A 14,296-nucleotide genomic window follows, 5' to 3' on the forward strand; every position below is an offset into this window, starting at 1 on the left:
ATTAGAGGCAGTGAAAGGAGAGAGGACGGGAGGGGTTGGAGAATGTGAGGGGTCGCAGAGGAAATTGGGGAGTTAGGAGTGCATAAGTCAGCCCTGATTTCTCCCTTATGTCTGTGCTGGGATCTGACATTGTCCTACCTCTCTGCAGTCCCTCTCCCTGCCTACTGTGTGTTGTGGGATGTGGGAAACCCTGCTCCTCTTGGAGAGTCTGAGCTCCTGTCCCTGTCCTTCCATGCAAGCTGGGATCTGGGATGGGGGGAAAGAAGGTAACAAAAAGTTAAACATCTGAAATCCAGATGATGAATAGTTAAGATACCTATCACCGGTGTGTGAGGGGATGGCGGAGAGAGCTGGCCAGTGTTTGTGGGAGGAGATGGACTGAGTAGACCTGAGCCGTGGCTGGAGAAGCCTGGGGCAAACAGCAGCAAATGGAGGTGAGTAGTGGGAGTGAGAGGCCCAGCTCAGTGTGAAGCTTGGGCTATATAACCAAGGTAGCATGTGGCGCTCTGGTAAACTGCTGCCTGTGGTATGTGTACGCAGGAGCATAGGGCAGGAGACAGCAAGGAACAACTTCTTACGTGTTGATGGTGTCTGTAGTACCAGATAACGGCTTAATGGGATGAGAATGGAAAGGGGAGCTGGAAGTGGTGGGGGGCTACATGTTGCAGGGTGGAGAAGGAGAGACAGACACAGGTCTTCTTTCACACTTTGTTACTACAGCAGGCATGTAATAAAACTGTTAAGGTTTTGGGACATAGAGCAGGGACGAGATTTCTCTCACCAGCCCTGTTAGCAACCACACATTGTAAACATTTCAAGCAGGACCATTATCCCCATTCCATTGTAACAAAATGTACAGGAAGGAGCAGGGGCACTGAGGAATCACATAGCAACCATGTGATCTAGTGGAAAGACCACTGGACTGGGACTACTAGCTCTGCCACTGGCCTGCTGGGTGACATTGGGCAAGTCACTTCACCTCTGTGCCTCAAGTTTCCATCTGTAAAATGGGGATAATGTAAAGTTCTTTGAGGTTTACTGATGTCTATATAAAAGCATTTAAAAGATTTATATTTAGAAGATTTATAGAGATGCTTTTAGAAGATTTTCTAAATGTGCAAAATCTTCTAAACATGAAGATAGTAATGTACCCTAACTGGTCCTGCAGACTCTAGCCATTCACAGAACAAATCAGTTGTTTCTCACAAACATCCATGTCGAGAGGTCTTTTCTAATTGGTTGATTTGCTTGTGACCAGTGATGCTCTTCCAAGTGGTCGTGAGGAAATATATTACTGTCAGTGGGCAGAAATGTAATTTTTAAATACTTAAGCCTTCACCCGTACCTTTTTTATAAGAGCAATTGGTTACAAGAGAAACATTATTGCACTCAATCCATCTGTCTAGAATAAATATCTATCCATTGTAGCCTGTCTTTGAATAAAATCCATATACAGCATGTGTAATGAAAGTCAGCTGTATAATTCAGTGATCAACAGAATGCAGGCTCCCGAGTCCCTTTCTGGTGCCTGCATTTTTATTTATTTAACAACTTTAAATAACTAGCTAGATGATTCATTATGATTCATACTGGATTGTGCAGCACAAAGAATAGAAAATGTAGAATAATAAAGTGCCCTTGTTTTCCCTTAAGTGAAATAACACTTGTAATTTTTTTTTCTTTTCTCTAGAGTGGCGTCACAAGCTGTTTAAAATGATATTAGTTAACACATCCTTTTCTTCTGAATCATCTGCCCTTCCAGTTTGAGCCTCTGTGTTTATACATCACACTTTGTCCCATCAGTGAAGTCCACGTGATTTCTCATGCCCTTATAATTCCCTATGAGTTCAATATCTATAAATACTCAAGGTTTTATGAGAGACTATTAAAGAAATTATTTATTTCATATAATGAGTTCAGTTTTAGTGTGTGATGCGCACAGTATACAATAGCTCATCATTTTATATGAAATGTAGTGGATTTGAGGGCAAAATACATATCGCATTGTTTTAAAACAAAAAATTCCAATGTAAGCATTCACTTGTTTTTAATGTTAAAAAGGGCGGTCTACATGGCCTCATTTCCAGATATAGAATGATGAACTATTCCCCTAAGCTCACACTCACTGTTGGAGTGGCTTGATTGATATGCACAATCATTTGTATTATATTAAGAATGACAATTCTAAATATTGCATGCTGCTTGGTATATAAACACTGCTGATTAAACTAAATAGATGTTCCTAATGCAGTGAATTTTAACCTTTCCATGCTGGCAAGAATGCAAGGATCATGCATGCATAGTCCTTCTATTATGCATAGAATATGTAAGGATATCCTTAGCTAGACATGATGCTTGCATTGGATTGTTCGATAACTTTCATTACTCGTATATGATCCTTGCACTTTTGCTGATATGGGTGGGGGATTTCGCTTATGTTTTTACTGCTCCTCCTGGGTGCTCTAAAAGGAGACATGAAGATGGAGAGGCCATGGCTACCAGTGCTGGCCAAGGATGGAGAGCTGAACATGGTGTAACATCTGCGTTACCCTGCTTGGAGCTCAAGAAGGGATTTTTGCCAGAATTCCCCCTAAAGTGGCTTTAAATGACATAACCTAGGCCTTATCATATGAACTCTGCAGAGACCTAAATATTTCAAAATTAAAAGGAACAAATTCAACCATAAATTTGCCTTGTCTTTCATTTTGTTGCTCTCAGTAGATATTTTAAAACTGTCAGGTGGATTTTGCAGGGTACAGTTTTATACTTACACACTATAACTGGGCCCTAATGAGATTGTTGGGCTGATTCAAGCATATGTTTATCCACACCAAAAATGGAGTTAGTTTATTGATATCCAAAAAAACCCCAAACTTGATGTTCAGATCCAAGGGGGAAAAAATAAGATATTTTACTGGATGTGTGAAAAGAGAGGACTAACACAGTGATTCTGTTAAGCTGTTTCAACAAGCCACTAAAAGCCAAATGCAGCAAATTGTCTCACGTCTTTTGCATTCAAAACAGCAGGAGATAGCGTCATGTAAATCTAGGTCAAAGCATAAATTTCTTTCCTTTTTCATTATCACACCAATAAGTTCTAGTTGGCTGCTGATTGCTTATTAGCGGAAAGAGAAGAGTTCTGAGTAAAGTAAAAGATTTTACAAAGGAAAATAGTAGCATAAAGATTAAACTTCTGTTATTTTATACATTTTGTGATTAGATTATTGCTTCTCTTCCATTAAACTTCACAGTTTTATGAAAAGACTGCACTGTCATTTGATTCTTTAGGATGGTTAATACAGTCTAACATACTTTGAGACATATGAAGTGTGCCTCTATGGCAAACCGTTTAGAATCAGCCAAAATCTAGCACCTAACCTAAAACCTGTGCTGTTGGGACCCAACACAAATAGAAGATAAGCTTGGATAGATAAGAGCATTAATTTTTTATGTCATATTTTTCCAAAAATTTTCTGCTTTTTATGATTAAATTTTATACCTTCAAATAATATTTGATTGAATTGTCAACCAATATAACTAAACTTCACAGTTCTAATCCATAACTATGTCAATACAGTGGTACAGGATCACTGCCTATCATCCATCCTCATTAAGGAATAGCAAACAGGTTAAAAAAAGTTAGAAACAGCCCAACCTCTCCTTCCTCTATGCCCCAAAGAAATCTTATCCCAAAACCGAATCTGACTCTAACCCACCCTCTCTCACTTTTTCCCGTCAAAGTGACTTCTGCCTGTGCTGAAATTCATATTGATACTTCAGCAAATGTGGCAACCTCTGCTACACCACCTGCTGTCTTCTCCACCATGATGATGCATTTTGGATCACTCCAGAGTGCACCATATTTGAATGCAGCGGACAGAAGAGTGTGTGGGAGATCTGTAAGTTCCCCTCCCCCTTTGTAAAATATAATCAATAGCAAGTACTCTGTTCAGGGCAAGGAGACAGTGGGAAGTTCAGGGGGATCCTTCAGCCTCATAATGTTATTTCTATCATGGTTACACACCCTTCCCACCGAAGTCCACCCATCCATGTACGCAAAGAGGTTTTGGTGGCAGTTCTGATATCTGTTTATATTTATTAACCAAGCAACTTTGGTACCTTTAACTTGTAATCTTGGAATTGTGTATTCTTCTCTTGCTGTTAATTATACATACTCATGAGCTAAAATCTTAGATCCAAAAATATTTGAAGATTGTACTTTCAGCTACTGATGGGTAAACTTCTAAAGTCCTGGAAGTTCTGTTTGGATCAAATTTAGCATTTAAAATTTTTGAGGTTTATTTGAATTGCTGGTTTCATTTCCCATCATTAATAGGCCAGGTAGATCTTGCGCTTACCAGAACATTGTTGATTCTGTGAACCTTACTGGGATCTGTGCATGCACTGAGAGGAGAGCATACCCTTCACCAGCACTGCAGGTGGGAATACACTACACAAGCCAGAAGACTCTCCAATTCATGCATCTCATTTTTTCCCCCTTCTCTGTAAATCAGGAAGAATCTCAACTGAATCTGTGCTGTTCATTTGTATAAGCTCTCATTTGTTCAATTTCTCCGTTGGTGGCAAATATCAGGCCAGGTTAACTCTCACTGTGTTGTTAATAATTTTGAAAACACTGAGCTCATTGGAGTATAACACTTAAATGTCCATTAAAGTGTTAAACTGTAAGTAAATGCAGACTCTGTTAACTGGTACAGTTTTAACTTAGAGGAATCATTTCAAACTCCTTCTACAAATGTAATTAACCTTTAAGAAGTTGTAGCCCAATCTATAGATTATTAAATATATTTATATTTATCGATTACTTTAGAATCCTCAGTTACCACTTTGAGGGTTGACAGGTTCTTGTCCCAAGATCAGGCCCAGTATTATTAAAATTAGTATATATTTGGGAACCCCGATGTGAACAGCTGCAACACTCACATTATAGGAAACCTTCTATATTTAGAATAATTTATTAATACATTTAGCGAAGTCACAAACAGTCTAGCTCTGTAGATAGAGATAATACAGAAGGTACATCTGAACATCCACACTCACACCATCCCCTGCAGAACAACCCCAAATGTTAGCCATTATCTTCCTCATCATCACCACCAGTGGCCATCATTCCGGCATGTCTCAAGGGCCACATCTCTCTTTCTCCCCTACTACACACAGGCTGAGACACAGCTTTCATAATATGTGATGCTGACATCACCATGTCTAGTGCCAATAGGGGTTTCTCTCCTCTTCCTTATTTGTATTTCCTCACCCTACTAATGTTGGCATGTCCTTCTATAGGTTAGTATATTAATGATCTCAGCTTATTATCAAATACGTCAATTCATTACCATGGCACTCTTGTGGTCAGATGTTCTTTCCAAAAGCTGATGTTAGCTCATGTGTCCGTCGTTGGCTGGTGTCACTAGGGACAAAACTCCCCCTCACTGTTACTTAAGAAGAGAGAGATTATTCTGTTCCCCAAACTTAGGGGTTAATGTTGGGCTGTTTATCTGTGCCAAAGTTTATAGGCCTCAAGCATTATGATAACTGCTGAAGCTAATGTCTTATAAGATACAGGCCTATAGGTTCCTTGCATGACTGCTGAATATAATAAAGGCAAAATAACCTTATGGACTACAAAGTTTAAGTACCCTTAGTATTCTAAGATGACAGATGGAATTCAAGTAAATTCTTGCTCTGGTGTGTATGCTTTTATGCTTTTTATGAGGGAGGAAAGGGTGAAAGGGCAGGAGCTGGTGCTTATATACTATAGGGACAGGTTTTCAGATGCAGTAGACTAACACATACAGAATCTGTGGCATGAGAAGCAGTATCTAACAGCACTGGATCAGTATTGTCTCAGAAAGAAGAGTTCCAGCTACCAATATTTAACCATCACTTCTTGCAGAACTAAGTTTCCTTTGGGGGGTTCCCATGCAAATACTGGCCAGGTCTGACTCTTCTTAGCTTGTAAGATTTTAAGAGATCACTGCACAAGTTGGTACTGCTGCAAAAATTATTGTACATGTGAAATAGATTATAGGCTCCATTGATCCATGGTTTTAACTCCACCAGAGATGCCTTTGTTCCAGCCTAAGACAACGTGGCCATTTTAAAAAAGTATAGGTTATTTTATTGACAGCAATAAATTATTGCCTTTTGAATCATTTACAGAGCTGTATCTTTCTGTTATCATTACTAGGTGACCAACTAGACACCCGTCAGTTGCTGGCAATGGCTTCAAGACTGAGGGACAGTGCAGAGTTGTTCCAGTCAGATGAGATGCGTCCAGCTAATGATCCCAAGGAGAGAGCTCCTATCCGAGTGAGAATGCTTAATGATGTTCTCCAAGGTCTGGAGAAAAACTTCTTAGTTCAACAAGTTCCTCCAGGGTTTTACAGGTAGGATGTTCAGTATGTTCTCCATTCGTTTATTCCAACTAAAATAATCATCTCACATTGCTTAGCTTTCAAAACTGTCATGCCTCTTTTAAAAGTCTCAGTGAGAATCCAAGATAAAAGGTAAATTTAAAAAAATCATCCTTACAGGAAAAAATTTAAATTCATACCAGTGCAGGAGGTGATTAGAGTGCATCTTTGTAACATTTCTGTCATGACATCACTGCTAACAAGATGTTCTGTGCTATAGGAACTCAAGCAGCAGGACAGATACTTATGTTAGATGGTACAGCAAGCTTTCAAAAGAAAAAATATTTTGAAATCTAATGGTATTTGACATGCTTCTCAATGTTTTATTAAAAACTTAACAAAAAATTTTTAAACAACACTGAGTTACAGAAGATCCAGCATAGTGTTATATAAAATCTGCACGTAGGTGCTAATCTATCTTTCCCTGTCTAGGTACTTTCAATGGGATAAAGAGTACCTTGGTCTGAATGGTAGGGCTTTAGTCAGCCATCTTCCATAACTTCCCCCTCTTAGAAACTAGAGTTTTAGAGCTTTGGGGGCAATTAGTTCATCTCCCCCTTACCTAAATTGTTCCCTATTGAATATTCAAGTGCTTTGTCCAGACTAGTTTTAAATGGCTCAAACAGTCCACCTTTCATCTTCTGGAGAAGGAAGAATGAGCCTTCCTCACTTCAGCTTCTAGAGTTGACTCGGTAGTTGGAGAAATTTGTACTCCTTTTTAGTTTAAAAAAATATGTTTGGTTAAAGGCAACCATTTGACTGTTCCAAACATACTGTTTTAAAATAGTTCTAAGCAACTTTCCAGACCCAAATGTTTAGGCTTTAAGTCTTGCTCAGTAGTGATCATGTTGTTTTATGGTTTTCTCAAAATGAAATAGATGGAAAATGTTTTTCTTTTTCTGTCTTCCTCCCTTTAATTGCTCCAAGATGAGCATTGGTTTGTGTCCTCCAGGGAGGATTTGGAGGAGAGTCGAAAGTTTGGTACTTAATAAGAGGAAGATTATTCCAAGCATTGAGGATGGTATTAAACAGGTGTAACCATATAAGAAAAGTAAATTGTGGAGGAGCCTAGAATGGAAATGAATCAGTCCTATAGCTATAATGAAGGGGATATTAACAGAAGAGTAAAATTTGCGGTGGGACCAATCAATGTCATTCTCACAGTAGTTGAGCTTGTGGCATGAAAGAAGATGTTCACCAAAGAAAGACTGATAGACCATATTTTGTAGGCATTTGATTTTTTTCTACCTAAGTGTAGTACTTTGTACTTGTCTCTATTGAATTTCATTTTGTTGATTTCAGACCAATTCTCCAATTTGTCAAGATTGTTTTGAATTCTAATCCTGTCCTCTAAAGTGCTTGCAACTCCTCCCAGCTTCATGTCATCTGCAGATTTTATAAGCATAATCTCTACTCCATTATCCAGATCATTGATGGAAATGTTGAATAGTACTGGACCCAGGACAGACCCCCATTTGATACACCTTCACAGTTTGACAGGAAACCATTGATAACTACTCTTAGCGTACGATTGTCAACCAGCTGTGCACCCACCTTTTAGTAATTTTATCTAGAGTACCTAGGGTTATGAGAATGTCATGTGGGACTGTCTCAAAAGCCTTACTAAAATGAAAATTCTGTAACTTTTCTCTTTCTGGTTTCAGTAAGTTAGACTTACGATTTAAAAAGTGGACCATGATCATGCTTTGTTTTGTGGCAACACTTTGGATGTGACTTCCTTCTTCCATGCTTTGTCAGAGTGTTGCTTTGCTCTGAAGTGTTCTGCCTAACATATACAGTAGTGTACTACAGAAGTAAATGATTCACACCTTTTATAACACTATTTATACATACGCTTTAAAAGAGTGACTTTAACCCTTCCCCTCTTCTGTAGCGCTCATTTTCTGCACTATGAGAATGGACGATAGGTAGTTTGGACCTGCTTGTGTGACTCTTACACACATTGGAGAGCACGCAGTCATATAAATGAGACGGGAAGGACCAAGTTTAATTCTCAGATCCCCAAATGAGTGAAGTGTATTGGGAGGCCCTTGGAAACTAAGGGTAGGTCCACACTACCCGCCCGATTCGGCGGGTAGAGATCGATCTTCTGGGATCGATTTATCGCGTCTCATCTGGACGCGATAAATCGATCCCAGAAGCGCTCCCCCGTCGACTGCGGAACTCCTGCTCGCCGAGAGGAGGAAGCGCTGCCGACGGGGGAGCTTGCCTGCGCCGCGTGGACCCGCAGTAAGTAAACTTAGTTCGATCTAGGAAACATCGACTTCAGCTACGCTATTCTCGTAGCTGAAGTTGCGTTTCCTAGATCAATCCCCCGCCCCAGTGTGGACCAGCCCTAAGCAAATGGGATCCAGAGCCACTAAGAAATAATAACATGGAATCCAAAAATGCCATTTGACTAAGACTCTTGTCAAACCATTTTAAAGGAAGGTGCCTTACACAACAGGCCTGATTCCCATTCACACTAAGTAAATGGTAAATTGCATTTATGTGCCCTTTAAAGCCCCTGTACATAGCCGGGGCAGTGTAAAAGAGACTTATGCCTATACTGCAGCTTTAAGTGTAATTTCCAGCTTAGCTAGACATACACGAGCTAGTTTTGATTGAGATAGCGAGCTAAAAGTAGCAGTGTAACTACAGTGGTGCAGAATAGCCACCCATGTACAATCCCATCTGATAACATAGGTATACACTCGGGCAGCCAGCCTGCACCCCTGTGGCTGCACTATTTGTAGCACACTAGCACTATCAAAGCTAGCATGTACGTGCATTTTAAATTGATCCTCCAGCTTTAGATATACCCTTAGTGTAAATGAGACTCAGGTCCTACAACTAAAAATCTGATTTCCTTGTTTTTTTGTTTGTTTTAAGAACAACAAGATGCACCATAGCTTCCCTTTGGGAGGGAAATGTTAACCCACTGATGCAACTTTATTTGCAGTATTTTTAACGATTTCTGGGGAGAATTCCTTATTTAAAGAATGAAACGCTGGTGTAATTATGTATAAATAGCCTGCAAAATGTGTCTTAAAACTGAAGCTGTAGTTGGGTTATACAATAGGAACACTAAGAAGTATTTGAAACAAGTGACCTTTATTTTATTGCTCTCATAGCTTTAAAACTTACCAGATGAATTTCTTTTTGTAATTTGGTAAAGAAAACAACAACAACAGCAAAAATCAATCCCACAGCTGAGACCTTGTGTGCTGTGTTTCATCCCAGTGCGAAGATTGATGGGCAAGTTATAAACCTCTGAAATAGTGGTTTATAATGGCAACGCTGGCAGACCTTTAACTATAGCAGCACAAGCAGTGCCACAATAAATACCGTACTTCATCTGTAAACAGAAATTTAGGATGCAGTTTGCAGCTTTGACCTTCAAGCTCCAACTGTGTTTAGATCATTAAGATTCCATAAATACTGTAATTTACAGTCTTTTGAAGGAAGAATGTGTGTGCACAATAAAGCACATATTCTTCATGAAAAAATTATTTCTCCCTGTATATTCATTTGGACTCATATTCTCAAGCTCAATCAAAGTACTTGACAAAATTCACTGAAGTTCAGGCATCACTTCTCAGTCACTATTGGCAGGCTGGTGTTTATCCTTAATCCTTAGGTCTTTGAACCGATATTATATTTTTCTTTTCTAGAATCTAAGCTGAAAAGGAAGGATGGCTTTTGTGGCTAAGGCACTAGACTGGGACTCAAGACAGTTAGGCTGTGCTTTGCCACAGGCTTCCTGGGCAAACTTGGGCAAGTTACTTAACTTCCTTGTGTCCCAGTTTTCCATCTGTAAAATGGGGATAGTGATCCTTCCTTTGTCTGTCTTGTCTACATGGATTGTAAACTGTCTGGCACAGCAAGTGTTTCTTACTACCTGTCTGTATGTGCTTAGCACAATAGGACCCTGATGTCAGTTGGACCTATTGTAATGCAATTAAATAATTATTAATAATGACTGTATAACTCTAGTAAACTGATGGAATTCAAGTTCCTTTGATTTTTGATCATTTTCATACATAATTATGTCCTTATAATAAACTTACTGTGATGAGCAAACCTTAAAAGCCTGTTCAGTCTAGTTTAGGAAAGCACCAGCATTTGAATGATTATCTATATTATCTGGCAACATTGATTGAAAAATCTCACAATAACATGCTCTCTCTCAAGTTTTCCTGGTCCCAGCCATACTAGAAATACACAAGAGCAGCTTCCACCAGGAAATTTTAGGGCTTTCTACTTGTAGTCTTAACCAGAAACCTGGACAAAGATGAATGATAATGGGGTGAGGAAGTTTTTCCTGCCTCACAAAAGGTTATTTTCAAGTTTGATTTGAGTTTTGGATGAAAACTCATTTTTAATTTTTTTTTATATGAATCCGTTCTCTGTTCCCTAATCCTAAACCTCATATTTTCCCTTCCTCTTCCACGGTGATATTATCATCAAGAAGGGCAAGGTTTGAAAGCTACTGGATATTTTCCATCCATCTTCCTGTTCTTATAATTGAATCTGCCCTTATATTGTAAATTGATGGTTATTTGAATGGTTTTTTGATTCTCTTGAAGGCATGATGTGTACATATCCTGTGTTTCCTTCTTTCTTTCTTTCAGCTAGCCATTTTCTTTCTTCCAGGTTACTTTTTATCGCAGTTTTTGCTGTGCAGTTCTGCCTTCTTAATTTTCTTATTTTTGAGTCATTATTTTATTATTAATAATATTGAATTGAATAGCAGCATGGAGTCTGAGACATGGATCAGGACCCCATTGTGCTATGCACTATTAAAACACATATTAAAAAAGGTTATCTCTGCCCCAAAGCTTACAATCTAAGTATAAGACAAGAGACAACAAGGGGATGAAGAGAAGGGGAGCACAAGGAAACAATGAAATGGTACTGGTCAGCATGATAGGCAGTGATCTCTGAACACCTGTTGCCTAACTGTTAAGCTTTTAGGCATCATTACAAATGAGAATTTGAAGGAGGGGTTGGAAGGAGGACAATGAGGTGGCTTTGCAGAAGTTCATAATAGTGACCAGGTCTTTGTATTTTCTCAGTATCAGGGGAGTCATTTCCAACCTTACTTAGTTTGTTCTTTTTCCTATCAGACTCTGCAATTTGAAAACATTCCATTCATGTGCCTTTTTGATCTATTATACCACGTGTGCCTGATAAGCCATAATTTCCCAGCTGATGGGTTTTGAGCCCAACCCCCTCAGATCAGGAGCCAGTATTGAGAGAAGGCATTTGAAAGACAGATTGGGGGTAGGGACTTGTTAGCAGAAGTCCAAAGTGATTCTGTTCTGAGGGGAGGCTTGGCAGGGGGCATAAAATAGAAGGAACATAAGGCTATTGGCTTGCTGTGGTGAGAGGGTAGTGAAGGGATTGAGTCAGAGGTGGGAGGGAAAGGGAGCTCCACAGAATAGGAAAAGGAGCAGAGTCAGGACTCCAAGCTCTTAGAACCTAATACATTGAACCTGATGTTTTGTCTTTTCTTTTGATGACTGTGCCAGTATTGTTATCATCTTCAGTCTGTGTAAACTGAGCCTGTTAGTCTGATGGTTACTGATTTGTTTGTCTCTGCTACTCTCTTGTATCAAGTGGGGATGATTTCCATTGCTTGCTCTAAGACGCTGTTGCTGATATTTGCTTTTGTTATTAGGTTTAATGAATTCTCTGTCATGATATACATATTCTTTTGTTTAGAGTCATAGAGCTTAAGGCCAAAAAGGATCACCTGATCATCTAGTCTGACCTCTTGTGTATCACAGGTCAACACCACCCAGCGCCTACACACTGAGTCCAACAATGGAACTGAGACCAAAGTATTACATCCCACAGGAGACTAAATTGTTATGTGCCACAGACAGAGAATAGGAGGGAATGAGGTGTCCCAGTGTCTGAGGTCTTCACAATGGCAGAGAAATGGTGAAGTGAGATATATACCCAGATAATCCTGGCAAGTGACCCACACCCAGATGCTGCAGAGGAAGGAGAAAAAAAAACCCATGATCATTGTCAATGTGACCTGAGGGAAAATTCCTTCCTGACCTCACATGTGGCGGTTGTTTAACCTTGAAAACAAGATGTACACTAATGGCCCAGAATTTAACATTTTCACCACTGTATTTAAAGACCACAGCTTCCAAGAATTCTTGGCCACATTCCCTAATATTTCACTTAATTGCACAAAGAGCATCTCACTATAGTTTTGAAGATTATTTTTTAGCTTAGAGAAAAGATGGCAAGGAGTTATGGAAAAGAGGATCAGACAAAATAAAAACCATCCCAAATCTTGGTCCAAACCTGAACTAAACCTTTCATTGAAGTTACAATAAAATGTGTGTGCATTTAAACAAAAACCCAGAAATCACAGAATGATAGAACTGGAAGGGACCTCGAGAGGTCATCTAGTCCAGTCCCCTGCACTCATGGCAGGACTAATTATGTGGACCATCCCTGACAGGTGTTTGTCTAGCCTGCTCTTAAAAATCTCCAATGATGGAGATTCCACAACCTCCCTAGGCAATTTATTCCAGTGCTTAACCACCCCGTGAGTCTGTAAACAAAGCAGAGGGGAAATATTGTTCCAAATTGAATACAAGTCCTCAACCAAATGACTCAGGTTTCTGTGAAGTTTTACAAACTATGAATATTCCGGTGAATATATAACTTCTCACGGACAGTTTTTATGCCCCCAGTTCTTTACACTTCCACAATGATCAAGTGTAGTCCCCCTCCTCCTCCACAAGATGTAGCTCAAGTCTTCTCCCTGGTGCTTGCTACTTGCTGTGGCTTCTCCCCTTTCCTTGAATGGGCTGGCTTCTTTTTAGTGATGCCTGGTGACTCCTCACTTAGCCTGACACATTAGGGGTGCTGTCCCTTGGGAAAACGAATAATGCTACCACTGCTGGATAGGAGCATAGAACCCAGTACACAAGAAACAATGAAGTACATCAACACAAACCCCAGCAAACAATTGACACCCCCCAAAATAACAGTATAACAAGGGAACTTTATTGGGAACAGGAATATATTATTCGGGGAAGGAAAGTGTTAGGGTTAATAAGTACTAACACATCAACAAATTCTCCAACCTCCAATATACACAACTTATCTCAACCCCCAGATCCCTCCCTGGCACCTTCCAATGTGGACAGTATGCTGAGGATGAGTCTGGAGACCAGTGTTGTGAATACTGGCTGGCTTGAACAGAAAGGAGTCCCCTTACTTTGTCTTTTCCCCAGATCAGGGCAGGATCCTCTCCTTGCCTGTGGAGATCTTGGCTGGCTCTCAGTAACTAGCGCCGGGTCAGATCTCAGCCATTCTGGATTATGTACTCTGCAGGGCTGGAACTGCTCCTCCCATGTATTAGATCCCACAGCAGTTAAAAGGCTCCCTTTGTGGGGCGGAGGAGTAAATCAGAGACTCCCTGGGTTGTTGTGCTTCTCTCTCAGCTCCCGAACTCAAAGCTCAAAACTGAAACGAAACTTGGGCTCTGCCTCTGAGTCAGGCTGCATCCTCCCACTGAGGGGCTGAGCAGCCCTGGCTCATCTTTGGCTCAGCAAACCATTTGTCCATATCACACCATGCAGAAGCCTCCCTCTTGGCTTCACCAAGAGTTTCTAGTCCATTCTGTCCCCACCCCTGACTCCAAGCATGCTGGGAAATGGTGTCAGAGGGCTCTGACTGTTGTTGTAGTAGTAGAGTTCTGAGTTCCAGGAGCTGGTAGATTCAAAGCAGAGGTTACATAGTATTGCAGCTTTTCTGTTTTTATGTCTCTTTCAGTTTGACTGTCTGTATTATAGTTGACCTAACTTAACAAACGAGTGCAAAGGCAA

General features: G+C 40.0%; 1 protein-coding gene across 1 annotated transcript in view; it reads left to right on the top strand.

Annotated features, from left to right (window-relative positions):
- Positions 1–14,296, top strand: part of NAALADL2 (N-acetylated alpha-linked acidic dipeptidase like 2) — a 550,593-nt gene that overhangs the window by 513,052 nt on the left and 23,245 nt on the right. Inside the window, exon 12 of the mRNA XM_065411094.1 lies at positions 6,209–6,407. Coding sequence (XP_065267166.1) covers positions 6,209–6,407 — 199 coding nt within the window. The remainder of the gene's footprint in view (positions 1–6,208; positions 6,408–14,296) is intronic.

This window comes from Emys orbicularis, chromosome 9, assembly GCF_028017835.1.
Source record: "Emys orbicularis isolate rEmyOrb1 chromosome 9, rEmyOrb1.hap1, whole genome shotgun sequence".
NCBI classification, from domain to species: Eukaryota; Metazoa; Chordata; order Testudines; family Emydidae; genus Emys; species Emys orbicularis.